The sequence below is a fragment of the Camellia sinensis genome, chromosome 15 (genome assembly GCF_055761805.1).
Source record: "Camellia sinensis isolate YWXY chromosome 15, ASM5576180v1, whole genome shotgun sequence".
Lineage (NCBI taxonomy): Eukaryota > Viridiplantae > Streptophyta > Magnoliopsida > Ericales > Theaceae > Camellia > Camellia sinensis.
This window is the reverse complement of record NC_138975.1, coordinates 121,903,359-121,931,060: the sequence shown is the minus strand read 5'-3', so window position 1 is coordinate 121,931,060 and position 27,702 is coordinate 121,903,359. Positions and strand designations below refer to the sequence as shown.

The following is a 27,702-nucleotide window of genomic DNA, read 5'->3' as shown; positions in this document are numbered from 1 at the left end:
TATTTTTCTTATCGAATAAACAATTTGGACAGAAATAATATTTTTTTAATAATATTACATATTTTGAATTAGAAAATATATAATATTATCATAACAATAGGTAAAATTTTATAAAATATATAATTTTATTTTAAAATTACGTAAAAACTATATTAACAATATCTGGGTCCCATTTTAGACCCAATTGGAATGAGCTCCACCCCACTAATAAATACTTCACCCTAGATTCTCCACGTGTCCTCTTTACGGTGTTACTGAGCCCCACAGAGTGAAAACTCACACTTGACATTTTATGTATTTCCCAAAGTACCCCTTGAGGTTTGCAATATTTTCCATTTGGCCTACTGTGACACTTGTTGTTAATGGCTGTTTGCATGAACTCTTTCAATCCCAATCCCAATCCCATCCCCAAATTCACAAATCAAATCTCTCTCTCTCTCTCTCTCTCTCTCTCGATTTTCTCTCTGTTTTTCTTTTCCTGGAAAATTTTTCACCACTCTTGTTGGGTTGGCTTCAATCTGGAAAATGAGATGGGAAAAGTTGCAGATGGGTCCGGTGTATGGACCCGGGAAGATGTGGGGACACACCTGTACCGCCATTAGAGGAGGCAAGTTTCTCTACGTTTTTGGTGGCTATGGCAAAGATAACTCTCAGACCAACCAAGTACATGTCTTCGACACTGGTGGGTCTTCTTTATCAATCCCTTGCACTCTTTGTGTTCTTGAATCTCATCTCTTGTTCTTGATTATACCCAATTTCGCTCTCAGTTTGTTTGATTGATTTTGCTAATTAGTTGTTATTAACATATTTTGATGTGTAAATTTAGAAATTTCGGTGTCTAGGGTTTTATTAGTTTCATTTATATAAATGCTGTATTCAGTTTCACATGCTTCTTATTGGTTATGAAATTTATGGGTTTTTCTTGTTGACTTATATTATCTATTGGCTATGATTTACATTTTTGGTTATATAATCTATTATATATATATATATATATAGAAATTATGTATCCAAGGAAATTCTATGGTACTCACCTTTGTGGTGTAAATGTTACGTAATATTTTTGTAGAGTTACAACAATTTCTGGTTAAAAATGAAGTTACACATTTGTATAATAAAATGTGTAATTTTATTTTTGAACCTCAAATTATCGTAAATTTATCAGAAAAATATTTAACATTTACCACAAAATATGTAACATGTAGGACAAAAATATGTAACAAAAGTACGTATGGGGTATGTACCATATCGTTGCCCATTGCTTGGACTCAATGCTTCGTATGGGCTATGAAATTTACGATTTTTTTTTTTTTTTTTGGACTTATACTATCTTCATTGTTTACATTGTTCTTGTATTTTTAAGTAGGGTTTTATATGTAGCCGGTCAAAAATAAAAAAAAAAAAGGTTTATAAGGAAATGTTAAAAACAGCCTTTAGGCTATTGTTAGCGTTGGAAGATGTGTATAAAGTGTATTGAAATGTGTAAAAAATATATAAAAGTGTTTTGCGATATGTAAAATGTGTATTGAGATCATAAATATTTTGGCATCATGCGGTTCTTATTGACAATGACAACCCTAAGGGCGGTCATTAGTAGGACCCTTGTATATATTTGCAATGGTGTACATTCATTTTCATGTGGGTAGTTGTTTTGATATTTATACTATTTTATCTTATTGTGGGTATTGTTGTGTATAGCTACAAGGACATGGAGTGACCCTGTTATGAAAGGCACACCGCCGGTGCCGAGGGACAGCCACAGCTGTACTGCTATTGGGGATAATCTGTTTGTGTTTGGGGGTACAGATGGACAGAACCCTCTGAATGATTTGCATATTTTAGACACCTGTGAGTTACTCGTACTTTTCTCTTTTGCCTTTTCAATTTGTTTAATGATTAAAATCAAATAGATAATTGTGTAATATGTATTAAAATCAAAAGTTGTTTAACTAAAGTAGAGTGCTTCAGGAATTGCTAAACTGGGTTTGTTTACATCTTCTGTAAGTTTTTATTTACATCTCATATTCATCTCCCAAGTAGTATTGCCCAAAGTGGACCGCTTCACCATTCAAACAATCAACTTGTTCTGGTTCCTGGTTTCCTGGTTGCTCAGTTTCATGGACTCTGTCTTTTAGACATGAGTTTTTTGAGGTATTCGTGTTATTAAAATGCATTATTGTGTCCCCAAGTGTTATTATTGTTTGTGGAAGCCATCATTCAACCTTTTTATGGACAACCCTCTATTTATATCTCTCTTTTAACTAATAGTACCAACAAGATAATATATATATATATTTTTTATAGTCACTTGTTTTGTGACTTAATGATAATAAGAACTATAAGTAGTTATATCTATTCACGTTAGCTTGTTTTCTGTTATTATAGTTTGTACCACTCTGACCTATACTTCCTGATGTGTTTAATAAATACATAGCTACACATACATGGATCTCACCGAGTGTAAGAGGTGAGGGACCGGAGGCACGAGAAGGCCACAGTGCGGCAGTTGTTGGTAGACGACTTTTCATATTTGGTGGGTGCGGAAAATCTTCAAATAATTCTGATGAAGAGTTTTTTGATGATCTCTACATTTTGAATACTGGTAAGTTTATGGATTAGTCGAAGAGCCACTCATCAAGAATCACCGAAGCTGAATTATTTTGTCACTGTTTGGGGCAAGTTTTTATTTTTATTTTTTATTGTTTGATTAGTAATTACAAGCTTATAATGCTACATTTATACAAGGCATCAGCGTGGGATTTCTCTTTTCAAATGAGTTTTATTTACATAAAGCTTCTCTTTTCAAATGAGTTTTGTTTATATAAAGCTCAGTGGTAGCTAGAGCATGGGTTTTATTGTTCATAATTTTACAAGGGCTGTAGATTTGCATGAATTCTAGATGATTGATCCCAGTTTAGTAATAATTTGATTCAGAGAATCTTTTGTAGAGACTTTTGTCTGGAAACGTGCTGCAACATTAGGCTGTCCACCAGCAAAGCGTGATAGCCATACTTGCTCATCTTGGAAGAACAAAATCATTATAATTGGTGGTGAAGACTCATATGATTATTATCTCTCTGATGTTCATATCCTTGATGCTGGTATCAATTCTTCTTGAAATTTCCTATATTGATCTCCAAGATAGAATCGGAATTATAACTTGAGGAAACTACTTGTCAGTGGGTTTTTTAAAAATTATTGTTTATTAATGATAAAGTTTATCACTACATAGTTAATACTTGTAAAGTTTATCATTAATTTGTTAATATTTTTTAAAATATACATTGTCACGTAAATTTCCCTTATAACTTTCATGTTGAAAAAACTATCCATAATAGTGTCTCTGTTTTAATAGATACCCTTGTGTGGAGCAAGCTGTTCACTTCAGGCCAACTCTTGCCACCTCGAGCTGGGCATACAACAGTTGCCTTGGGAAAGAACTTGTTTGTCTTTGGGGGTTTCACTGATGAGTCAAACCTATATGATGACCTTTATATGCTTGATATCGGTATGTACACCTATCCATTAATCTTTCGCTCCATAAGGTGAGAGTTTTTGCTTTCTAGAAAAATCCAAGTTGCACTATGGGTGGGAAGATATATAATGGCACTAAGAATCACTACATATGCAACTTGTTCTCTGAGCTTTTCTAGGCCAAATATGAATTATAAACTACATAGTTGGGCATATCTTTTTCAATGGTGCTTCACCACTTTAGAAAGAGTTTGATTGGTTAGGCACTGGGATCAACCATCGGGTTGACATTATTCTTGGTCTATTTGCTGAGAATCATGAGACCTGTAGAACGATATGTTCAAGACATTTGTGTGTGTGACTTGCCAGTTAGTACCTGTTTCTCATATTTATATAGTATTGTTTGAATCTCATAATGTTCAATTCTGTCAAATTCTTGTGCAGAGACTGGTGTATGGACTCAGGTGATGGCTACAGGCAACGGTCCTTGTGCCAGATTTTCCATGGCCGGGGACAGTTTGGATCCACAAAAGAGCGGTATTCTTGTATTTCTTGGTGGTTGCAGTAAGAATCTTGAAGCATTGGACGACATGTTTTACTTACACACAGGTGTTAGGTGTTAGTTATCGAATTTAAATTTTGTAGTTACTTTGAAGTATCCATTTAGTTATGAAAACTCTGTGATTATGAATCTTCAGCTATTTATTATTTCAATGAAATCTATTACTAGGACTTACAACTGAAAATGAGCGAGATGAACGTCGGCTAGAGAAGTTATCTTTAAGGAAGCAACTGAAGTTAAAGTGCCAGGAGCAGAATATGCTTACTCCTCCTGCGTATGATAAGGCACTGGTCAGAATTGAGACAAATGCTGATCTTTACCAACCGATTCCTATGCCAAGTATAGAACCATGTGAGAACTAATATATCTCTTAGAATGATTCCTTACTGAGCAAGTATGGCACTCATAATTTCTTTTTCTGGTACAAGTTTAACTACTAAGGATGGAAAATGAACAAGGTGTATGTCAAAAAATAGAGAATTTGCAATGCGATAAATTTTTTTCTTTCCTTGTTTTGTTTTGTTTTGTTTTTGATGGCTATACAAAGTAGTAAATTTCTGCAATCCTTGCAGATATTATAGGCTGTAAATGAATGACTTGGTTTAGGATTTTTATTTGAGCAATGCTAGGTATCATGAAAAAACTTTCATGAAAATGATCATGAAAGATTTATGACCCTTGGATTACACTTAAAATAAAACACCACACACTAATCAAGGTAATCAAAGGGTCATAAATTTTTCATGACCAGTTTCATGAAATTTTTTTCATGATCCCTATCTTTTCTCTTTTTATTTTATTTAATGTAGTATTCTTGGAAAACTAAGAAGCATGTACACGTGACACAACCCGGACATGCTGCCATGTAAATTTTTTAAAAATGTAGGACATGACACTTGGGGGGGCACACATAAAACATGTATTTGTTTATTTATTTACATATATGTCATATATAAGGACAAACACTTATTATATATCACATATAATGCTACTATTTAATTTAAAGACAATAACAAATGCTATGTAACACTAATTTCTAAACTCTAAAGAAGTGGAGTAGGTATTCATTTACATTGCGTTTCTTTTATCATTAGATTTCAAGTTATTTTTATTCAAACTTGTATTGTATCTCATGTGTGTCTAAGTGATATGCACGTGTCTTCCAAGTGTCTAAAGCGTGTCTGACTCTAGAAATTTTTCAAAATAGTGAGACATTTTGAGGTATGTCTAACAAGGGTCGAGAAGTGTCCAATGAGTGTCGTGTTGTGTCATTGTCTGAGACACGAGACTTTACCTTCTTAGAAATGTCATTGTTTCTTAGTTGGAAAATCAAAACCACAGGGTAATTTGTAGATTTGGAATGCCGATTGGCAACCCAATAAAGTAGACCTTTCTTTGCTATTCTCCGGTGTCTCCAATGTTGCTGCTGAATGCTGACTCTCATCACTAGAGGATCAGATCTATTTAGTTTTCTAAATAATTATATACATATATATTTTGTTATTTTTCATCTAGAATTTAATGGTGTACATCCGGTATGGGGATTTGATCAGGGAAAGTAGCCTTCTCTTCTTCTTCATGACTCATTCATCATTCTAAGTGTAAATAAGCTCGAGCAGGCCAAGCTCAAGCTCTATTTAACAATGGTGAGCAAACCTGGAACAAGATTAAGTAGAGCTTGCCTAACGCCCTAAGCCCAAAAATTATCTCACCTTGTGGAGCTGAGCTTGAACAACCAACTATTCTGCTTAGTTTGGCTTGTTTGTAGCCCTATATATTGTCCAAATTAACTAATTTTCTTTGGGATCATATAAACTTGTTTATGGGACTTTACATTTCCTAAAGTCACAGCATTAATCCAAAAGAATGCACATATGCGCAATGATAATCCTAAATTGATACCATAAGCAATAGATCAAACTCCAATTTTTATATTCAATTGCAAGGGAGAATTAGTTTTTCCAGACAAATTGGTGTAGAACTAGAGGAGAAGAATGAAGAATAAACAAGAAGAAGAAGACTTGGGAATTTCAATCCCAAAATACTCTCAAAATGAAACTTAATATTCAACTCTCAATATTCAATCATGAAAGTCTAGGCATTAAACTATTACATAAAAATACGTATATATAGGCATAAGCACTAACTAACTAGGAAACTCATTAATAGGAAACTATAGAATTAGAAACTACTAATTAAGATCTAAAATCCTAAAGAAATACAATCTTATTAAAGCATAATTCCTAATAATATAAAATTCAAATATTCTCCAATTTACTTGTCATCTGATGCCTTTTCATCCCCATCACAAATATAAAGAAAATCAAATCAAAAGGTGTTTTTATTAGCACTCAATGTAGCTGGTTTTGGGAAAATGAATTGGCTGGGATCAAGGTAGGTCTCCGAAAGGTTCCCCCCCCCCCCAGTGTGTGCATGTAAACATAGAGAGAAACTTTTGTGGATGTTAAATGGGAATATTCTACCAAGCTTTTTTATTTTTTTTTAAATTTACATTTTCAATTAACCAAATTTTGATATTTATACTCCTTTTTGTAGTGTTTAGAATTTTAATATACTTGCTATGTTTGAGTGTTGATATTTGGTACCTTCAATGAAATATCTTTACGTATCCAAAAAAAGAAAGAATGAATGAAAAAGAAAATAAAAGGAATCAGCTGGTCTGGTGTTCTTAAACGGTGTGCCTAACTGCGCGCTTAGGCACAAGGCGCACCTGAGGCATCTCAGACAGCTTGAGGTGAGGTGCTGTAGAAATGGCGCGTATGAGGCACTTGCCTTGGGCTTAGGTGCAAGACACACGCCTGATGCACTACATTTAAATTTTTGCTCCATTCTTATTCTTGGGGGGTACATGTAGGTCCTAATAGGTGGACTTATTGTCCAATAGGTTCCATAATAATTAATGGCATTTTTCATCAAACGCTATTAAAAAAAGGAATAATGCTATATGCATCAATTGGTATATTAATTAGTGTACTAACAGATAATGTGGCATAAATTTAGAGGTTTTAGGTATTTGTAGTTTGTATAATGGGTGGGGTCATAGTGTTGAAATAGCAATGTCATAGCATATATTGGTACACTAATTGGTATACTAATTGGTATACTAATTGGAGCATGTAGCACTACCGTAAAAAGTCACTAATTGTTAATTTTAAACGACATTTTAAAAATTGTCACAAAAAATGTTATTAATTATAAATTTTAGCAACAATTTTAAAAAAAATACTAATTTTCAACTTTCAGCGAATAGCTTACAAAATTCGTCACAGAAAAACGTTACTAATTGTAAGTTTTAGCGACAATTTATAAAAACAGTGACAAAAAAAGTCACTAATTATCAATTTTTAGCAACATAAAAAAAATCGTCATAAAATATTTTTTTAGTGACGGTTTTATTAGAATTTATTTTTAATAGGACTTGGTGAAAATTAAATCCAAATATTAGGATCTATTGGTAGTTTACCCTATTCTTTGTGTGTGTAGCCTTAAGGAATCACAATCCCTCTAATATAAAATGTAAATACATGCTGAGCCCTAACTTCATATATATATATAAAAAAAAAAAAAGCACTAGGCATTGAGCAAAAGTACTGGGATTGCAAGATGGATATATGACTTTGAGATTTCTTTTAATATAGTGAATTATGACAATTTTGGGCCAATGCTTGAAACTATCACGCAGTTTGGTCTCGATTTAAAATCAAAATCACTAATGTACTAGATGGTGCGAGTTCCTTATCTTAAAAAAAATAGCGAATCACATCAATAAATTGATGAAGGAAGACATATAGTATTGGGTAAAGTAAGGTTCAATGTTATTTTGAGAAATTTTTGGAATGTTAAATGTTATTTTTATGATTTTTTGGAATATTGAATGTTATTCTATGTTTTTTGAAATACTTGAAATATTTGCTTATGTTAAAAAGTTTGCCTACATTAAAATTGTGTATCTTCTACAACTTGCGCCTCACTTTGGTGGGGTGCGCGCCTCGCCTTGCACCTCACGCTTTGGCTCCAGGAGACCTTAGCGCTTCAATGCCCCTGGAGCTTTTTAAAACAATGAGCTAGTTAGTGTAGAATTAGTAGTTTATGCTCCCAATTTGCACAAGGAGCTAACTCAGAAACTCAGTGGCGACTTGAGTTCTGAGTTTTCGGTGACCAAGTTAACTAATGTTTGAGAAAATTATGACAATGTTGGAAAACTTTTGATTTTGTAGGATATCAGCTGCATTTCTAATAAGCAGTGGTTCAAATGCAGGCAAACCACATGTGTATTCAAGGGAATACCAACCGTTTCCAAGGAAGAGGACATTTCAAGCTAAGGTTACCAAATGTTTCCCAGTTGGCTACACTATTGAAACTATTATTGATGGAAAGATTCTTCATGGAGTATTATTTTCCAACAAATTAAGCTTTAACCATATTGATGATAATTCTAAAAGGTGAAATATAATCACTCCGTACCGCTTAAGTTTGAAATTGACAAATATCAGTTCCCAAAAACCCTTATTTTCTGAAGATTCTGACTCAAGCAGTTATGCTATATTCTCAAATTAGGAGAAAGGGAGCTGTCGAAATCGATGGTGTTAAGCTGAAGGATAATCAGAAATCTAAATCGGAAATTGATAGTGCTCATGGAAAAAATACGGAAGCTGCTGCTGCCACCGCCAATACAAAGAGTCCAGCACCTTCTGATGCTTCTCAGCCCCACGAGGTTATATTTTATTTCCCTTTTTGTAAGCTGAATAACTGTGGAGTTTTCTTTGCAGAGTACTTAATTTACTATCTTTTATGCAAGGAAATATTTTGGTTTTGCTTCTTGCCTGTCTCTTTTTTATTACATCTGGTTTCTTCTGATCACAAATTAGCCTACAAAAGGCTTAAACCCAAGTCCCGGATTCTGGTGACCACACTGCTGTTATTTGAGTTATATTAGTCTTAGGGAATGCAAGATAAAATTGTCCATCGGCCTTCTTGATTTAGACCCTGATTGAGTGCTTGATGACACTCCTAGCAAATAATGAGCCTGATTGAATATTTCCTGACCTTAAGGTGAGGTTGACTCCTATGGAAGGAGGAAAAAAAAGAAAAGCATAATGATACCTGTTTTTTTCTAAGGTGCTATGATGTCTTGACCTTGAGTTAGGTTGAATCCTCTGGAAGGGGTAAAAAAATAAGATAAAAGATGATACCCTTCTTTTCCCTAAGGTGCTAGGTGGTTTTCCATGGTGTATCCTGCGCTTAGTTGCACAGAATGGTGGCTGGGACAGGAGCGGAAGATGGAGTGGGGGTGGAGGAACCGAGGGCATATAGAAGTTTCTTATGTTGGGAACACCTATGGAAGTGTGTATATATTTATTTATTAAACATATAAAAATATTCTAACAATTATTTTTTGTTGCTTAGTTATAATAAATGTGTTAAAATATGAATAAATATTAGAGATTCGTGTCAACTACAAATTGTATTTATTAAGTATAAGTAAATATTATATAAGTAGAAACTATTAGAATAAGTTTTAGTTGTTTTTCTTTTGGTTCTCTAAGATTTATATATTTGAGAGGTTTCTATCTTAGTTGGGAGCGAGTTTCTTTTTCAACGGAAGCAAATTTCTTACAAGTTTCTTACTTGGGAGCACGGAATCCACACTTTTAGAAGGTTCCTGCTACTAAGATCCAGCATCAAGCAATTAATGTTTGTCTACAAACAAACAAAAAAAATCATAAATAAATATGAAGTAGCAAAATTAAAATGGTACACATTTTTGGTATTTAAAACACTACAAAGCATTTAGTGCCTGTAAAGTTTAACTCTGGTATGCAAGTCGTCTTCATTGCATGCTATAAGCAGCAAGCTCCCACCTTGCCCACTCCGGTGTGCTATGTTACATGGACTCGTTGGTTTAGGGTAGAGTACCCGTGTCGACACAACATGACACGGGTGCCGGATGTGAGATCTGTGTCGGACTTGGCATGTTTTTCTTGGACACGACTGACATGAGAGGAGAATGAAGAAGGATTGTTGAGAAACTTACAGTGGTAGTAGGACCTTAGTTTTGATCTGATGCGAGAAGGAGCTGATAAGAGAGAAACGCAAATCTGATGCGAGGAGCTAATTGTGATCTCAATCTCGATCTCTCATCCTCACTCTCGATCTCTATCTTCTTCTCTCCCTCTTGATCTTGATCTCATCTTCTCTCTCTCTCTCTCTCTCGATCTCCTCCCCTCTCTTGATCGATCAATCAACTCCTCCTCTCTCTCTCTCTCTCTCTCTCTCTCTCTCTCCTTTTTAACAATTTTAACAAAATAAATTAATTTTATTTTAAAAAAATAAATAAATAATTTATTTTAAAAAAATCTAATTTATTATAATATCTAATTTATAATAAAATTTATATTATATTATTTATTCTTTATTCTTTATAAAAATATACATATTAATTAATATCTCAAGAACATTTATTATATAATATTTTGACCGTTTATTAATAAATGAGATTAAAACATTTCATATAGTATAAAATTTATATACATTAAATATAAATTATATTTGTAAAAGTTTAAAAAAATTATACCATCTTATATGAATTAAATACAGTAAAAATATATGCCTAGATTATTTTTTTAGACTTTAACTACCTGGGTATTGATCATGATGCATAGACTATGTAATTAGTATACGATATAGAATATCCTATTAATATTTCATGTGCCGTGTCTCTGTATCTGTATCTATTTTTGGGACATATTTTAGCCCAGTCTCTTTACCCTCACTTTTTAGGAATAGGCGAATCTGACACTTAAACACATACTTGTATCCGACACTCGCACCCGAGTCCGTGTAACATAACCGGTGTTCAGTATATGTTAAATTCACTCACGGTGATGTTGGACAAGAGCAGATACAAGTTTTAATGCCTAATTTATATGGGGAAATAGCGGTGGCCTTTCTTTAGGGCTGAACTATATGTAGTTTTGTAGCCAAGGTTTTGTAAGATTTATGAATTTTGGTGTAAGTGATAACAAAAGAATGCAGTATTGGGGCTGTGTTTAGACAAGAAGAGGTGATTTGTGGTTCTCTAGGGACTGTGAACAGTAACAAGGGCTGGATTGTGGTTTTATGTAGTCATGGTCGAATGCTCAAGACTCAATAATACGATGACCACAGATGTTCCCTACAGCCCACGTCCAGAAAATTCAGAAATTACCAAAATATTACTCTTAAAATTCAATAAAGTATCAGTAAGGTTGACCGATTGGCTTATTTGCTCGAGAAAAACATTAAATAAGACTCCAAACTTAATTATGCAGGGTTTTAATGAGTCCCCTCCTTCCTTTCAAATCGACCAATTTAATTCCTTCAAACTTACAGAACTTCTTGCTGGATGATTTATAAAAACTCTTTGGTATAAGAAATGCATATTGAAATTAATATGTAGTATAAGTACAACTAGTATATGGATTTGATTGGATTGGATCAAGGACATCACAATAGTAAAAAAAGGTGACAAAGTAATTTAAAACAGATAAATTGGTACCCAATTGTACTACATGAATTGAAAAGCTGCTTTATCCCTTTTTAGCATGGTGATTGTGTTATTGAATCAATGCAACTTACCTGCAGACCATTACAAAGATATAATCTGGGCTAATATTGGCAAACAAAATAATAATAGCATTATAGTGTGCTTGATAACATTATGGGTTATATATATTCTAAAGAATATATATATATATATACATATATATATATAGAGAGAGAGAGAGAGAGAGATTGTGTTACGACCTAAACTCGCCCCTAGAGATTAGATTTGACCTCAATAGACAGAATTTCAAAATATATAATTAAAGGTACGGGGCTTGAAGCGGAAGCAGAATATAAAATTGTCTATTGAGCTGTGCATACATGCTATGAACAGAAATAAATAAAACACTTCACATATCATACCACAATATTTACAAACATTTATCTTTTACACATAACCCAAGATCAAAACTAAAAACAAACGAATTATACAAAACCAAAGCTTTACGAGCTTGGCCAAAATAGAAACTAAGTCCTCAACGTGGAGGCGTATCTCGGGTGGCTTTACAAAAAGGATTGACTCCAAAGCAGCTTCTAATGCTGGACTTCCGGATGCTCACCTACATACATATATATAAATGGGGTGAGCTGGAAACCCAATGAATAATCTCAATATAAAGGGGGTTAAATGAATGAGTTCCATAACTTATCAAAACAATACAAGTTCTTAACATAATCAAAGCATGTTTCAGAAACGTATAATAACAAATACAGTTCACCAAACCTTTCATAGCTTAACACATTGCGTAGTACTCAAAAGCCTTATTTAATTTGTCGAAATACCATACGGAACATTCATATAGAATGACTTCATTCGAAACGCCGATATTGGTGACTCATGCAAAACATCACACTTAATGATTTATATGGAACATCACTTTGATGACTTATACATTTGATGAACTCATTCAGAACGTCTTTTACGTGTAAATACCATATGGAACGATTACTAATGAGATCATATGGAACGCCCACTTGGATGACTCATACGGAATGTCAATTACGTGTAGAAGATTAATCGATAAAGATCGACATCATACGGAACGTTTATAACGGGTCAATAGCTTATACAGAATGTATATGACGGATCAAAGGCAGAACAAAAGCTAACAGAGATCAAAATACATTTTCCATATTGACACAACTCATTCATTCTTAGAAAATTTCATTTTGGGAAAACATATCATATCGTACACAATTCAGGGTTTCAAAGCATAGCTTAGCGTCTCAAAAGTACTTATTCGGAAAACTTGTTATATCTCATAACTTGTAACAAAGTATAGATTTTCATAATTCACTGTATAGCGAAACCAATTTCAAAATAGCTTATACAAAAATATCTTTACAAAGACATTACTCACCTTGACTAGTTTGATATTCTTCCTCCACGTTCGAACCTACACGTTTCACATGACCATACACATTGTAACACATTCGAATCGAATCTCTTCTTATCTTTTCTGATTCAATTCCTCATGTTGGTTTCTTACTCATTAATTCTCAATGAGTCATATGTCATGCCTAAGAATGCTCAAAAAACATGAGGATGAAAATACAAACACAAAACATCTTTTCAAAATATGTTGAAACAGGGTCTTCGCTCAAGCTAACCTTTGGTTACTCGAGTGGTCACAGAGGTCTGCAAAAATACTAGATAGGTTTGATGTGCGCTCGAGCCAACTCTTCTTCGCTCGAGCGGATGCAAAGCATACACTCAATTCGCTTAAGCCAACAATTGGTCACTCGAGCGGTCTACAAAGACTGCAAAGATGCTGGAAACTCGCAAAATTCGCTCAAGCCACCTCTTGGTCGCTCAAGTGGGCTGTCAAAATTTTGAGTTTCAAAACTGAGAATTTGAGCTTCCAAACATCAATTCAAAGCATTGGGTCATGCATGGCTTGTTCAAAAGCATAGAATTACAGAAAACATATATACATAACCCTTAAAAACCATTTGTTCAAAATCTCTCTGTTTCAACCAAAATTGAACTCAAAAGTTCATGGATGCAAGATTTTTCTAACTCTTTTTCCAAAACTCATATATATAACAAAATTGAGCTCAAAAGCTCCATGCAAGTAAGAAACTCCTTTCCAAAACATGAATTTAAGAGTTAAAACATGATGAATCAAAGATGCATGTACAAATTAACTCTCAAAATAATGATGAACAAAACCAAACTCAAAATGGCAAAAACTGAACATATTCATGCGTGCATGTGAAGCTACAACACTTTCTTGACATTCTTTAACAAAATACATGCAAATGATCATATCTACTCCATGAACTCAACTCATCTTCAAGAATGAGGGTACAAAACTCACCTAGAGCCTTCAATTACTCCTATTCTTGCACAATCTAGGTTCCTCTAGCAAAATCTTCAAGTTCTTCTTCAATCTCTACACACTCTCTCTAAAATGTTCTCTCAGAATTTTGCACTCAAATGAAGAAAGAATGAACTTATAACACATATATATAGCTAGGATAGCTTAATACATTAATTAGAACATTAGGCTAATTAAACACAACTTAATTTATATGTTGCCAATTTCAATTTCTGATATCATTTAAGCCTTAAATTTCGAATTCTGAACAGAAATCATAATAGGTAGTTTTCAAATCAGACAGATATACTCAAATTAATCACAAAACACATATCACAATTAAAAATTAACACTCAATTAAATAATTAAAATTATGATATGCGTGTTGGGGTCATCACAGATTGTGCGTCTAGCTAAGTGATGGTGCCACAAAACATTTGTAAAATTGTCCAACCATCCGATTTCATTCAATGTTGTTTTTTTCCTAGATAGGCAATGAGGTTTGAACCATGGCCTCCAAATCCAATTTTAGTAAATAGTGTAAAAATTGGAGCTAATCAGAACACTTCAAACTAAATAGAGATTTATGAGTATTATGGATGAAAATGAATGAATCGAGGTTAATTTCCCTTTTGGTGAATGGAAAAATCTCCTTTGATTCTAGTATTCTGACATATTTTATTGTGATTTCGGTGGCAGTTACTAAGCGTTTGGAGAAGTTGCAACGAGATTTCCTGTGGGGTAATGGAAGGGAGGTCTTTCATTATCATTTGGTGGCTTGGGAGCAGTTGTGTAGCCTAAAGAAGAGAGGGGGTTTGGGAGTTCGAAAGTTGATTGTGTTTAATTGGGCTCTTTTGGGACAGTGGTTGTGGCGTTTTGCGGAGGAGGAGAGATTGTGGAGGAAGGTGGTGGCGGCGAAGTATGGGCTAGAAAATGGGGGGTGGTGTTTGAAAAGGGTGGCCCAATCTCATGGCGAAGGTATGTGGAAAGGGATTTGGTTGGGTTGTAAGGAGTTTTGGGACAGAGTCTGGTTTAAAGTGGGGGTGGGGGATAAGGGTCGTGTTTGACATGATAGGTGGTATGGTGCTTTGTCTTTGGCAAGAATGTTCCCTTTGATTTTTGCCATTGTTGTTGATAAGGAGGAAATGGTTGCTTCAGTTAGGGTTAGGCAAAGGTCAGTCGTTTGTATGGAACATTCATCTTCGTCATGATGTTCAGGATTGGGAGGTGGGTCAGTTAGTGGATCTTCTAGGATTCTTGTATGGAGTGAAGGATGGGTGGATTCTCTAGTGTGGGATTGTCTGAGATCTAAAAGGGTTTTCTCAGTATCTTCGTTTTACTGTGTGCTTGTTGGTGGTGATGGTGTTGTTTTTCCTTAGAAGTGCATATCAGGTGCAGGTTCACCTTCTAAGGTAGCTTTTTTTGTTTGGATAGCAGCTTTGGGCTGCATTTTGACTATCAACAACCTCATTCGTCGGCGGCATATTTTAGTGAATTGGTGTTGTACGTGTTGCGAGGATGCGGAGATGGTGGATCACTTGTTTGTTTATTGTCCGGTTAGGTCTCAACTGTGAAGTTTGATTGTTGCTTTGTTTGGTTTGGTCTGAGTACAACTGGGGTCTGTGCTGGGTGTGTTACAGAGTTGGGGTGGGGCTAGGGTTGGGAACAAGGTTGTTAAAATCGGGATCCTTCGTTGGAGGTGTTTATAGGATCGGATCGTAGAATCGGATCGAGGATCGTAAGATCCTACCGAAAAGGACAGATTACATAATAATTTAATTTAAATAAATATTTCTTATAAAGTATACACGAAATGAACCTATATTCTATTAAAAAAAAGTGAAGATATTATGAAAAATATAATACTCTATGTAAAATGTACATATAATATTATATAATAGAAAATTCGATGGCAAAAGTATTATATTTCATCAAAAAAGAAGGTGAAGAAGAAGAAGAATTCTATAACAAAATACTTTACAATCTACAATAATGCATAAAAAGTGAGGAAAAAATATTTAACAAAGTTGGATATGAAAATATATTAAAAACTCAAAAGAATAACTTAACCGAATGATAAGGTTTGTCGTTAACATCCCTGGTGGAGCGGATTCAAGTCACAAAAATAATCTCTCCAAAAATTGGGATAAAATTGTAATCATCTTACCTTCCTTAGACTCTGCTAAAGCTAAGTTTGTTTTTCCGACTATTTAATTTTTTTAAATTACCGCAATATTTGAATGTTTGTTTTCTAGTTTGTTTTTCTTTGTCTATTTGATTCAATACTACTTAATTTTTATTATTTATTTTGACCACATAAATTGGTATTTAGACAACAAACATAAAATTTACAATAAAATATGTCACACAATACAAAATAAGGCTTGTAAATTGGATCGGATAGGATCGGATTCGGATCGGGATTCTACGATCCTATAAGATCCCACTACCAGGATCGAAAGATCCTACCTATAAGGAGTTTTTTGCACGATCCGGATCGATTGTACTTAAATAGATCGTAAGATCGTAGGATCGTAAGATCCGGATCGGGATTCTGATAACTATGGTTGGGAAGAGGCATCGGAAGGTCTGGTTATTTGCTTCTCACTGTTTGCTTTGGTTGATTTGGTTGGAGCATAATAAGCGAGTTTTTTGAAATGTGTCATTCAATTTCTTGGTTAGAGAGTAGGCTTTTGTTAGTTTGGCATAGTTGGGTTACAGGTTCGATTGACCCTGATGTTTTGGTTTTATAGATTTTGTGGAGGATTTAATTAGTTAGTTTTGCCGGACCCATTTGTGGGCTATTTCTTTTTTGCATTCCTTGCATCGCCTTGATGCTTTTCTAATAAAGTTTGCTTATTTATTGAAAAAAAAGAACGAGAAAAAGGAAAATCTCCTTTGATCATCACCATTGCTTGATGTGAATGAAGTGAGAGTAAGGTAGAATGGAGAATGGGGATTTTAAGACGACTATATATTTCGAGCAGTGTTATTTCTATTGAAAAACAAAATAAAGAGGGAAAAATCATATGGGGGGTGTTACTGAAGCACTTACAAAGCGATTTCAAGCACCTAGATTACCAGTTTTGTTTGCACTTGACAGTCACTTCTGGGTATCACCAAAACATAAAAAGACAAGTCACTTCTGGAAACCTGAAACACACTGCCAAGAAGGTAAAAATTGTTGCATTCAATTTTATGCAATTATTGGTTTGTGTTTTGGTAGTTCTTACAGCAGTCAAGCCCATATCAGTATTTTTGATCTAGTTAATCTTTTGGAGTAAAGACTGATTAGAAGTGAAGTGATGTGGCTCACTGCAATTGGGTAGCTAGGGAAAAAATGTAATTTCAATTGGTATGACTTATGAGGTGGTTGTTGCCACTTACGTGATGACATAGTCTTGCCAGTATATCATGAAATGCAGTTTAAGCATCTGATCTGAATCACAGCCATCTGTATCTTGGTGGCTTTCACCTTCAATCAGCATACTTTTAGTTGGAAATAGCCCTCCATCCAGAAAACAGCACAGGAAAAGAATAGTTCAAGATGTTAGCATTTTATGGTTGATGTTTGTTACTGTAGAAGGATCCAATTTGGTGCATTTTACTTTTGAGTAATGCTAGAGATCCCTGAAGTATCATCCCTAAATTTGCCCACAATTAAGGTTTTATTATTATGAGGAATGCTTGGAATTTGTGTTTTCACATTCTACCTTTTAACAGGACGCTGGAAACTTAAAAGTGCCGGTGGTGGCTGACATAAATGTGGAAGATAATGAGACAGGCATCGCACCAAATTCCAGCATGGAAGTCCATAAAGAGAATCCATCTTCAGCAGACAAGGACTATCACTTTGTTCCCAACCCTAGGTAAAAACAGACGAAACATCGGTTAGTTTTGTGGCATACATCCCTTTACTCAAGCATATACACGTGCAATTAGAATTTCGTATGCCATACATATTATAATTTTACAAACTCAAAACTATCCAACTGGTTGGGCTGCCTCTTGGTTTTTGACATATAATTCCATGGTTGGTTGCTTCGCTATGCGTTTGTTTAACTGGACAGAAATGAAGTATTTTGGATTCTTGGGCTGCCAAATGCAGTTCGATGCATTTAGTAGTCATGTTTTGATTGGTGAAACGTATTCATACAACTGTGATAATCTTGATCTTAGCGTGAAATGGAACAGAGGCACAAATAAGCATGCGTCTCTAACATTCTGGTGAACTTGTTTGCCTCTCTCTCTCTCTCTCTGATATTGAAACTTGTTTTTCTGTTTGTTGGCAGAGGGCAGAGCATTGACTGCTGAAGAGGATGGTTCCTTGATTAAAAATGATCCGGTGTGCAATCACTTTGAAGCACTCGGTGATAATATCATTTTGAGGCGACTTTAGGACTTAACTTGAAGAACAAGACCAGCCGTTGTACATTCTTCGTCACAGTTGATTACAGAAACTGTTCTTCCAAACTGGTGGGGATTAGCGGCACGCTCATGCTCCGACTTCCATTTCTGCAGTAGGTTTAATATCCATAATATGCTCTGTAATTGTATGTAGTAATGTCGTCGTTTTATCTAGTACTTAACGCTAACTGCTTCAAATTCAACTCGGTCATAAATTACTGAAATCAACAACAGTTGCTCCTCGTGAGTTTATAACTGCAATGAATGTCTTGCCAGAGTTAGTAGTAGTGGTAGTATAGTGAAAGTTACCATCTCGAGCATCTAAAAATAAAAAATAAAATGTTACCATCTCTCATTTAAACTAATATTCGTTTCTAGGTTTTGCCAACACTGAGTTGAAAATAGAATTGGGTGTCCTAGTAACTGTTTTTGTTTTCTAAAATTTGGTTAACTCACTTTTCAGAAATTTGAGTTTCTTGTTTTTTGTGTATTTTTTATTTTTAAAAAAAGAATAAAAAAAATATAAAAATTATAAATCATTCACTGCCCAAACAAACTATCTAGAAACATGATTCCTTACAGAAAAAAAAAAAAAAAAAAAAAAAAAACAGATTTTTAAAGCCTGGAATAGTTATATATATATAGGAATAGAACTGTTCTTTTACAGTTATTTGGATTTTTAAAGCCTGTAGCAGTGTCTTCTACTACTTTTTTTTATGCCAATTTCTGTTTTTCTATTTTCAAAAATAGAATTTTCAAAAACAATATCATTTTTTTATTTCTTTAGTCTCTACAACTAAAGAAGTTGGCTGAGCCCTCAAAACCACTTTCCTAACAGCAGGAAACATGGACTTCAAATTTATCCCTCGTCGTTTGGTTCCTGAGTGGACCGCCAATCACCACATCATGGCAGTGCATTCTGTAAACTTCTGAACACGCGACACACAAATTAATAGGACACGAAACAAACTTAATCAATTAACAATTGATAAGGTGGGTAGTCTCCGACTGTTAATGCATCAAACTTTACAACATTTTGAACAAGGACAAGATTATATTACATGGAACTCAGATGTCTGCAGTGACAAGAATAAGAAAATATTGTTTTCCCCAAACTTCAAATGGAACCTGGACAAACAAACAGTAAGCAATTGTTTTATCCTTTCAAAGAACACAGCGTTAGTTGCTGCTGCCACCGCCAAACAGGTAGCCCAGGGAAGATCCGCCACCTGGGGCCGCGTGGACTTTAGTTGAAGGTCGATCCTGTGCAGAAAAACATTGCAAAAGTCATCGAAAGGAAATTTGTGGTCACAATAAAATACAATCAAACATTAAAAGTTAGAAAGAAGACTGTTCAAAGATTAACACAGGCGGGAAATGTGTTTTTCTTTCTTTTTTTTTTTTGGCAGCAAAACACACGATCGATATTTTGAATATTGTGGTTAAGTTTTGCTGGCCACAGAAACTGCAGATCCCATACTTATTCTGTCTTATTCCAACTTAGTCAGTAAATAACAGCTTTCCAAACACACAGTGGAAAATGGTATCTCTTCTTTCAAAGGCACCTAAAAGATTAAATCCAGCTGAGATATCTCTTCTTTTTCATTTTCTTTCTTTCCTAATCTAAATGCTTTTCTTTCTTATATGTATGGAAAATGGTACATAGTGATCTAAAATCAATATAATGAAATTCTCCAAGAAGTACATTTATATGCTTCCAAGGTCTGTCAGTAATTTTCTGCTGTCAGTGAACTTAGTGTTCATACAATTTGGTAAGCCTTCTTACATACAAATTTATAAGATGAGGACAAGATAGGATATTGACAATCTTGGTGGCTTCTTCAACTTCCTTGTAACATCCACTGGTGTTATTACTTCAAGTTGAAGCATATCATTCATAACAATATTTACCATCGGCCTCAAAATTAGTTTTTATGTGAGAAACGTGAATGTGAAGGACAAAATGGAAAAGCTGTCCCTAGTATTGAAATTGGATACATGAACAAATATTGTAGCCACTGTGCATGCTAGGAGACTCAGGTGGCAAAGGTCGTATAGCCTATTACACAAGGATAATAAATGATAGCCACCCGACAATAAGACTATCGAAAGGTGGGCAACAATGCTCTAAAATATCATCATATTTTCTACTCTGGGAGATATAAGAATTGATCACAAGAAGGAAGAAAGATAACGCTACTTAACTTCATTTTGGGCTTCGGTGAATCCTCTTTTTAGGGGGATTCCACTGTTTTTGCCAGATAGAGATTGGTTGTCGGTGTGTGACAAGTAGAGTTTTGTTGATATAGTCATTGTTTGGGTTTTTTTTTTTTTCCTTTGTTTTTCTTACTTGTAGAGGATGCCTTATCCTCATTTCTTCTCTTTTTGATTAATCAATAAAATTTTGTTGTTGATCCAAACAAAAAAAAATGCAATGTACTGCAATGATCTTCATTGCTAACGGCAACCACAAGTTCCCATGATCTTAGATTGATTTCACACTTCCAAAGTCATGCTCCATATTTCATATCTATAGGGATCATCCATCTGTATACCTGACCACCTTCTAAATGGCAGCATAGCAAAGTTTTTTTTTTTTTTTGGTAAAACCAAAATAGTCCACCCTAAATAAAATTTGCACTTCATGATGTCTAAAATCTCCGGTCAAGACTATGATGCAAAGTTTTAAATAATGGTATCGGGATATGCATCGGGATAGGTCATACAATCATATATCGGCCGAGAGAGCATGGTATCGGACAGTGTCAGTGAATAACGGTATCAAAAAGCCAAAATCCTATTATGTAACAGCTGATACAAGAAGCATCTAATATAGAACTTGCATGACAAGCAGCAAGACATAGCTGTGACTGAGATCATACCGTGATGAAGTTTCCAGTATTCTGTCCATCAGCTCGAAAATAGTTGTTTCCAGCATTTCCTTGAATACCAGCTGGAATCTGCTTAGTAACATCTACTGGTGGTGCAGCAGCCGCAGGCTTCTGAGAAGGTTCATTGCTTGCAACCTGTACTGAACTCTGGGGAGCTTCAGCATTCTTTGGGGTGGCTTTTGGAGCCTCTCCACTTCCGAAAAGGTAATCAAGGGAACTCTGTCCCCCACCGCTGCTGACCCCACGGCCCATAATCTGATCTGAATATGTAAATAAAACCCCTAACCCTGCAGAAATTTCGATGCAGCTAATGAAAGAAATAAGGTGAGCGTAACACATAGCAAGTAGAAAACAGCTGCAACAAATCTAGTAATGCATGGACCACACAGTCCACAGATGAGCATGAGGAACTCATCTTGGATAAAAATGTCTGTGTCATGCTTAGAAACTATTCTTTATGCATAAGGTGCCTATGAGCTCCATGTCATTATTCAGCTGAAAACTCATCACTTAAGGATTGATATAAAAAAAAATGCTTTTATGGGCCTAATCAGAGGCATACCATGAAAAAATCCCTAATCAACCAAGTTCACTAGTAATCATGATGCCTTTCGAAAAAATTCTCACAGCTGCATAAGCGTGCAACATTGGTGGCCATGCCAGATAACAGGTGTGATGTGGTATCATATGTCATCAATCTTAGGCAATACTGCTATCTTGAGATGGGTGTATCCATTCTTGACTACTTTATGTCAATACTTACTCAAGCAAGTATAATATCAAACTAAATAAAACCACCATTCACAAAAACAAACCAGCCTATCAAAATCTTCTTAATGCTTAGGTCTCATTGGGGAACAGGCCATTTTAGTAACTTTTTGACTTTTTGACTAAAATATGAGGTAAAAAAAACTTGTATATTTAGAATGAAGTTTTAGTTTTCTACGAAAAAATATACAAAAAATAGAGAAAAAAAGAAATCTTTGACTTTTTGGTATAGGTTATATGCTTTTTGATTTTTTTTAGTAACTTTTAGACTTTTAGACTAGTTGTTTGGGATGATCTAAATAAGTGTACTTTTTGACTTTTTATGAAATATGGGTTGGGTTTGGGTTGGGTTTGAAGTGATGTGTAAGAGAGGTGATGTGACTTAAATAAGATGATGTGACTTAAATAAGATAGTGACTTTTTGACTTTTTGTCTTTTTCAAGACATGCCAAACTTGGCCTAAAACTATTACTTTCCAAACGAGGCCTTAGTGGAATTGCATCAATAGAGTAGTTGTATGTGCCAAAATTACAAAAATTACAACAGGGGAATATGTTGATTTTGGGCAAACAACATTCATTCAGGAAATGCATACTGGATTAAGATTTAGAGTTATATGACCATAATTGAAAAAGGTCACATGATTCAGTGACATAATGTCAATAAATAAATAAAACCTGTTCAGTATCATTTTCAATTTCTGTCTTTAGTTTTCATTTCCCAAAAAACTTGTTTGCCACACTGTTGGATTTTTATTTTATTTTTTTGAATCCCAGTTTTTAGCAAACACCTAAAAAATAGTGTTCTAATTTTCAAAAAACTGTTACACAAAAACAGATGAAACTAAACAAAATTAAAATTAAAATTAAAAACAAATGAATGAAAACAAAAACGATTTAAAACTCCGATCCAATTCACATGATTCGCACATCCTACTACCTGATATTTTTCAAGACAACAAAATCACATTGTCAAAACACGAAATTAGCAAAAGCTAATAACCCTAACACACATCAGAGAAACAAATTTTAAAAAAATAAAAACAAAAATTGTTAAACCTCATTATCATATAGAAATCAAATTAAACACCATATCGTGAAGAACACAATTTCTGTTGGTTCGTACAGATCCAAATGAAATGAGCATATGATTTGAAAGGAATACACAGTTTTAGCAAAGCAAAAATTGAAATTGTAGAGACCAGAGAGAGATTGTAGAGAGAGAAGGAGGAGTGACCTGTGTTGTGTCTGGTGTTGGGATCAGATCTGGAGCGAAGATAGGGCCATTTTCCACTTCAATGCGTTTTTATACTACAATGGGCGTGGATTGAGTGTATGCATTTCATATTTGTTAAATAATATACGGTAAGTATGCGATTCAGATTTTGGGGGGGGGGGGGGGGGGGGGGGGGGGGGGGGTTTTGGAAAGTGGGTGTTTTTGTAAAAAATTTTAGTTGTAAGATATTATTAAAGAAAAATATTTTTGTGTTTGGAAAGATAATTGCCTTTTTTTTGTATGCTTGTTTCAGAAAAAGTAAAATGAGTATGGGATTTGATGTGATATTTTGTTTAGATTTTTCTTTTTTTTTTTTGTAACCAATTTGTCTTTTAGTAAAAAAAATCCAAAAAATCCTTCCCAAACACCGAATTTAAGATTTTGGGTTCAAAATTTATTTACACGATATATAATAATTTTTTTATTTTAATATATATAAAGTTATCACATGTCATAAGAATTAGAAAATTTCACTAAACCAATTTAAGTTTTCACTAAATAATAGTACTAATATATACATGTATAATAAAATTAAATAAAAGAAAATGAGTTTTTACCATAAATTTTTTTTAAAATTTTTTTAGCAATAATCTCATACTTTGATTTTTGACACCACAAATGTAGGTGTTGTTTGGGAATTTGGCTATTTCAATTGACTTTTCAACTATTTTATTTAGTCTTGTTTAAGAATAAGTAATTTTTGTTGGTTATTTGATTTTTTAACTTTTTAGTCTGGTTAAAAGAAAGCCATGGCTTGGATGATAGTTTGATTTTTGTTTTTTTTTTTTTTGTAGTTAATTTGATAATTGTGGAAGAAAAAAATAAAATAATTATAGGTTGAATATGACATTTTGTCTTATTAATTATTTTAACATATTTTATCTTTATTAACTATTTTAGTCAAATAATCTCTAGCCAAACAAGGCCTTTATGAAATAGAAAAAAGTTACGTTTTTATGATTTGCGAAATTTTTTTATCAACGATGCTAGAGGGCTACAATTTTTGTGGCCACAATGGCTCAAAATTGCCAAAACGACGTCATTTTTGATGCAAAACATGCCAAAACGATATCGTTTTGATAATTTTAAATCATTGTGACCACAAAAATTGTGAACCTCAAATATTTTTTTTTTTTATAGTTTAATAGATTATTATGAGAGAGAGAGAAAGTTGATTGATTCACGTGTAGGTTGCGGCACTTTTTTTTGGGACCATTTTAGTATTTTTATTTGAGCGCTGATAGGGGCCTCGAATCCGAGGCTCGAATTTGCCTCGAAAGTGCCTTTTTTTTTTCTTTTTTTTTTTTTTTTTTCTTTTTTTGACTTTGTGTATTATTTTTTTTGTTTATTTTATTTTTTTAGGGTGGTTATATGTAGGAATGTATCAAAAAAATTAAATATTTCGTACCAGTTCATCGTATAAAAATATATAAAATTAATAAATTGATCAGTCAATTTTGGATCAGTCAATTTTATCACTCAACCAGTCTAACCTAATTGATTGATCACTGCTGGTTAAAATTTATTAATTCCATATAATTTTGTATGATGAGTTGGTGCAGGATGTCTAATTTTTTGGCACACCCCTACATATGACTACCTTTAAAAAAAATAAAAATAAATAACACAGCCCAATAAATAAAATAAAATAAAATAAAAAAATTTATCAGTCAATTTTATCATTCAATCAGTCTAACCCAACTCACTTGCAAAATATCTAATTTTTTATCACATCCCTATACATAAACTATCCTTGCAAAAAGAAAAGAAAAAAAAAAAATACACAACTAGCTGTCTTAAGTTAAAAGAAAAGAAAAAAAAAAAAAAAAAAAAAAAAAAAAAAATAGGATTCGAGGCAAATTCGAGGCCTCAGATTCGAGGCCTCAGGCATTTCCGTTTTTATTTTTATTAGTTATTTTAGCCAAAATCACTCATCTCCAACAAGGCTACAATAATAATTTGAAAGGTAATCACTTTGCTTAGTTAAATTATTCTAAAAATACTTTTTAAAAAATTTTATTTTTTTGTTTTCCGTATTTTTTATTTTTATTAAATTTTTTTAATATTTTAAACAATTTTTAAAATTTTTAGACATACCTAATATAAATATACCTAAAAAGTAAAAAAATTATGAAAAAAACCTTTTAAAAAAATCACTAAATACCAAAAATACAAAAAAAAATACGAGAATTTAGTACATTTTTTATATTTCATGTATTTATTATTTTTTAAAAATATTTTTTCACAAATTTTTTACTTTTTAGATGCATCTAAGTAAAGTGCATCTAAAAAATTTAAAAAAAATTTAAAAATATTCACTAAAAACAAAAAAACACAAAAATCAAAAAACTTAGTTTTCAAAAAACTTAATCCAAAAAATTCAAACCGAACACATTATTATTTTTACTTATTTGTCTATTTGTCCACACGTCACCTATATATCTATATTACCACTACTAGCCACCGTTGATTGCCACTACCAACTACCTCTGACAACTTTTTCAGCGACTGAAAACTAACAATTCAGTTGTCGCGGGTAAAAATGAAAAAAAATTAATTTGTTATTCAAAATAAATTTGGAGGGCTACTATTAGCACTTACCTAATTTTTTTGGACTCTCAATTTCTTTGAACCCCTTAAACCCTAAATTTTAATAAGATTTCTTTGAACACTCCACTTAATACTAATTTTACCCATATTCATAATATCATCACATCCAAGTGCACACTCGCTTAATTTTGCACACCCTCTCTTCTTCTTCTCTCAGTAAACGATGAATGATTAAGAGACTATTGAGAATAATAAACGATTGAGAGACGAATTGATTATCCCTCTCTTCTCTTTCTCTCATAAACGATAGTCTCTTTTTTCTTGTCACCGCGAACGATGGTATCTCAGTCAAAAATCTCTTCGATAGTCTCTTTCTTCTTCTTTCAAGTAACCTTCAACTCCCCATCACACACACACACACACATATATATATATATATATATATTTCAGGGCAAACCCTTGATACAAAGGATTTTAAAGGGAAAAAACCCTCATTAAAAACAGAAATATGGAAAAAAAATCCTACAAAATGGAATCGTTTGGCATTTCAGTGTCAAACAAAATGTTTATGTTCAGAGCTATATTATTGAATTAAATGTTTCAGTTTCAGTACTGTATTACTGAACAAAAACCTTAACAACCGGCTAATCAGTATTGAACCGAAAATGACCCAAAATCGTAAATGTAAGATAGATAAACTTACAAATGCAACGCCAACCCTATTAGAGTTGTTGTCATCATCCTCCATTGCTCTATAAGTATCAACAAATGGTGAAAACGACCACAAATGTAGAAACTCGGATTCTGTGATAGGATTGTTTGCAATGTTAACTGATTTGGAACACTAAACAGATTTGAAACCACCAAACAAAACTTTAACTGGTTAGGTGGTTTCAAATGTTTTTCATTGAATATGAATATGTGGGTTTAGGATGGTGATGAAGAAGAATATGGTTAAGGTTTAAGTTGGTAAAGAATATGTATAGAGGGGGATGAAAGTGAGTGTGCAATATTGTAAAGTGTCATTCTAATTGTTTTCATTTAGTAGGTGAGTGTTCCATTAAAACTTGTTATTTATGTCTCGTTTGACAACATTACTTTTTAATCTAAAAGTCAAAAAGTCACAAAAAAAAGAAAACAACAACAACAACTTATACAAAAAAGTCAAAAGTTGCGTTTGGTAGAGTTTTGTAAATATGATTTGAGAGTATGAGTTGTATTTTGAGTTTGTAAGTTTTAAAATTATGATTTGAGTGTGGAAAATTTGTTTAGTGAAAGAGTTTTGAATTGAGTGAGTAATTTTTGACGTGACATATAATATTTGATACAAAAACTTATAACTCATGACCAAACATACAACTCAAAATTCTATTAAAGCACATAAAAAAAATTAAAAATTTAGAAAATATTTGTTTCGAATATATAAAAATTAACATATGTCAATTGCAACAAAAAAAAAATTGCGTCGTTCCGGTCAACCAGCCGAACAACCGGTAGGACGACCAGTTAGGCCAAATTTGAAAAAAAAAAAAATTTGAAAAATTGCGTCTCAGACAGAGTTTTGTAAATGTTTTGGAAATGTGATTTGAGTGTGGTATCAAACATTATGTTAGAATGTGGGGGTAGAAATATAGTTTGGAAATCATTCTAAACAGAGCCAAAGATTTCATTTTCTCTCTATTTTTTGCACATCTTTTGTAAACAATAAAAAAGTCATCCTAAATATACTAGTTTTTTTTTTTTAACGTCATACTTTAGTAAAAAAGTCAAAAAGTTACCAAAAAAACCTATTCACTTTGCTTGTTTTTGGTTTTTCAAATACACTTTTCAGAAAATTCTACTTTGCTGT

The 27,702-nt window shown here is 33.4% G+C and overlaps 2 protein-coding genes and 1 long non-coding RNA gene across 7 annotated transcripts; 1 reads left to right on the top strand and 2 right to left on the bottom strand.

Moving 5' to 3' along the window:
- Positions 1–324: 324 nt before the first annotated feature.
- LOC114314388 (protein GLUTELIN PRECURSOR ACCUMULATION 3) lies at positions 325–18,630 on the top strand. 4 transcript variants are annotated; one of them, XM_028260874.2, is made up of 11 exons: positions 325–682; positions 1,699–1,848; positions 2,435–2,602; positions 2,949–3,101; positions 3,356–3,508; positions 3,919–4,083; positions 4,205–4,387; positions 8,316–8,499; positions 8,615–8,771; positions 17,686–17,831; positions 18,255–18,630. In XM_028260874.2, exons 1-11 carry the CDS (start codon positions 526–528, stop codon positions 18,274–18,276), a joined length of 1,638 nt encoding a protein of 545 aa, XP_028116675.2. In that variant the 5' UTR covers positions 325–525; the 3' UTR covers positions 18,277–18,630. The 4 variants fall into 4 exon arrangements, with proteins under 4 accessions (XP_028116675.2, XP_028116674.2, XP_082765225.1 ...); XM_028260873.2 differs by lacking the exon at positions 18,255–18,630 and adding an exon at positions 18,033–18,174 and having other exon boundaries at positions 348–682; XM_082909099.1 differs by lacking the exon at positions 2,949–3,101 and having other exon boundaries at positions 356–682.
- LOC114314390 (uncharacterized) lies at positions 11,979–17,827 on the bottom strand. The gene is made up of 3 exons (XR_003647456.2): positions 17,350–17,827; positions 17,018–17,125; positions 11,979–12,201 (listed from the first exon to the last, which is right to left on the bottom strand). It is a non-coding gene; the product is annotated as an uncharacterized LOC114314390 (long non-coding RNA).
- Positions 18,631–19,318: 688 nt separating the features above from the next.
- LOC114314389 (protein SPIRAL1-like 1) lies at positions 19,319–23,403 on the bottom strand. Of its 2 annotated transcripts, none has more exons than XM_028260876.2 (3): positions 23,265–23,403; positions 21,252–21,547; positions 19,319–19,632 (listed from the first exon to the last, which is right to left on the bottom strand). In XM_028260876.2, exons 2-3 carry the CDS (start codon positions 21,510–21,512, stop codon positions 19,549–19,551), a joined length of 345 nt encoding a protein of 114 aa, XP_028116677.1. In that variant the 5' UTR covers positions 21,513–21,547; positions 23,265–23,403; the 3' UTR covers positions 19,319–19,548. The 2 variants fall into 2 exon arrangements, with proteins under 2 accessions (XP_028116677.1, XP_028116678.1); XM_028260877.2 differs by having other exon boundaries at positions 21,252–21,567; positions 23,265–23,387.
- Positions 23,404–27,702: the final 4,299 nt, after the last annotated feature.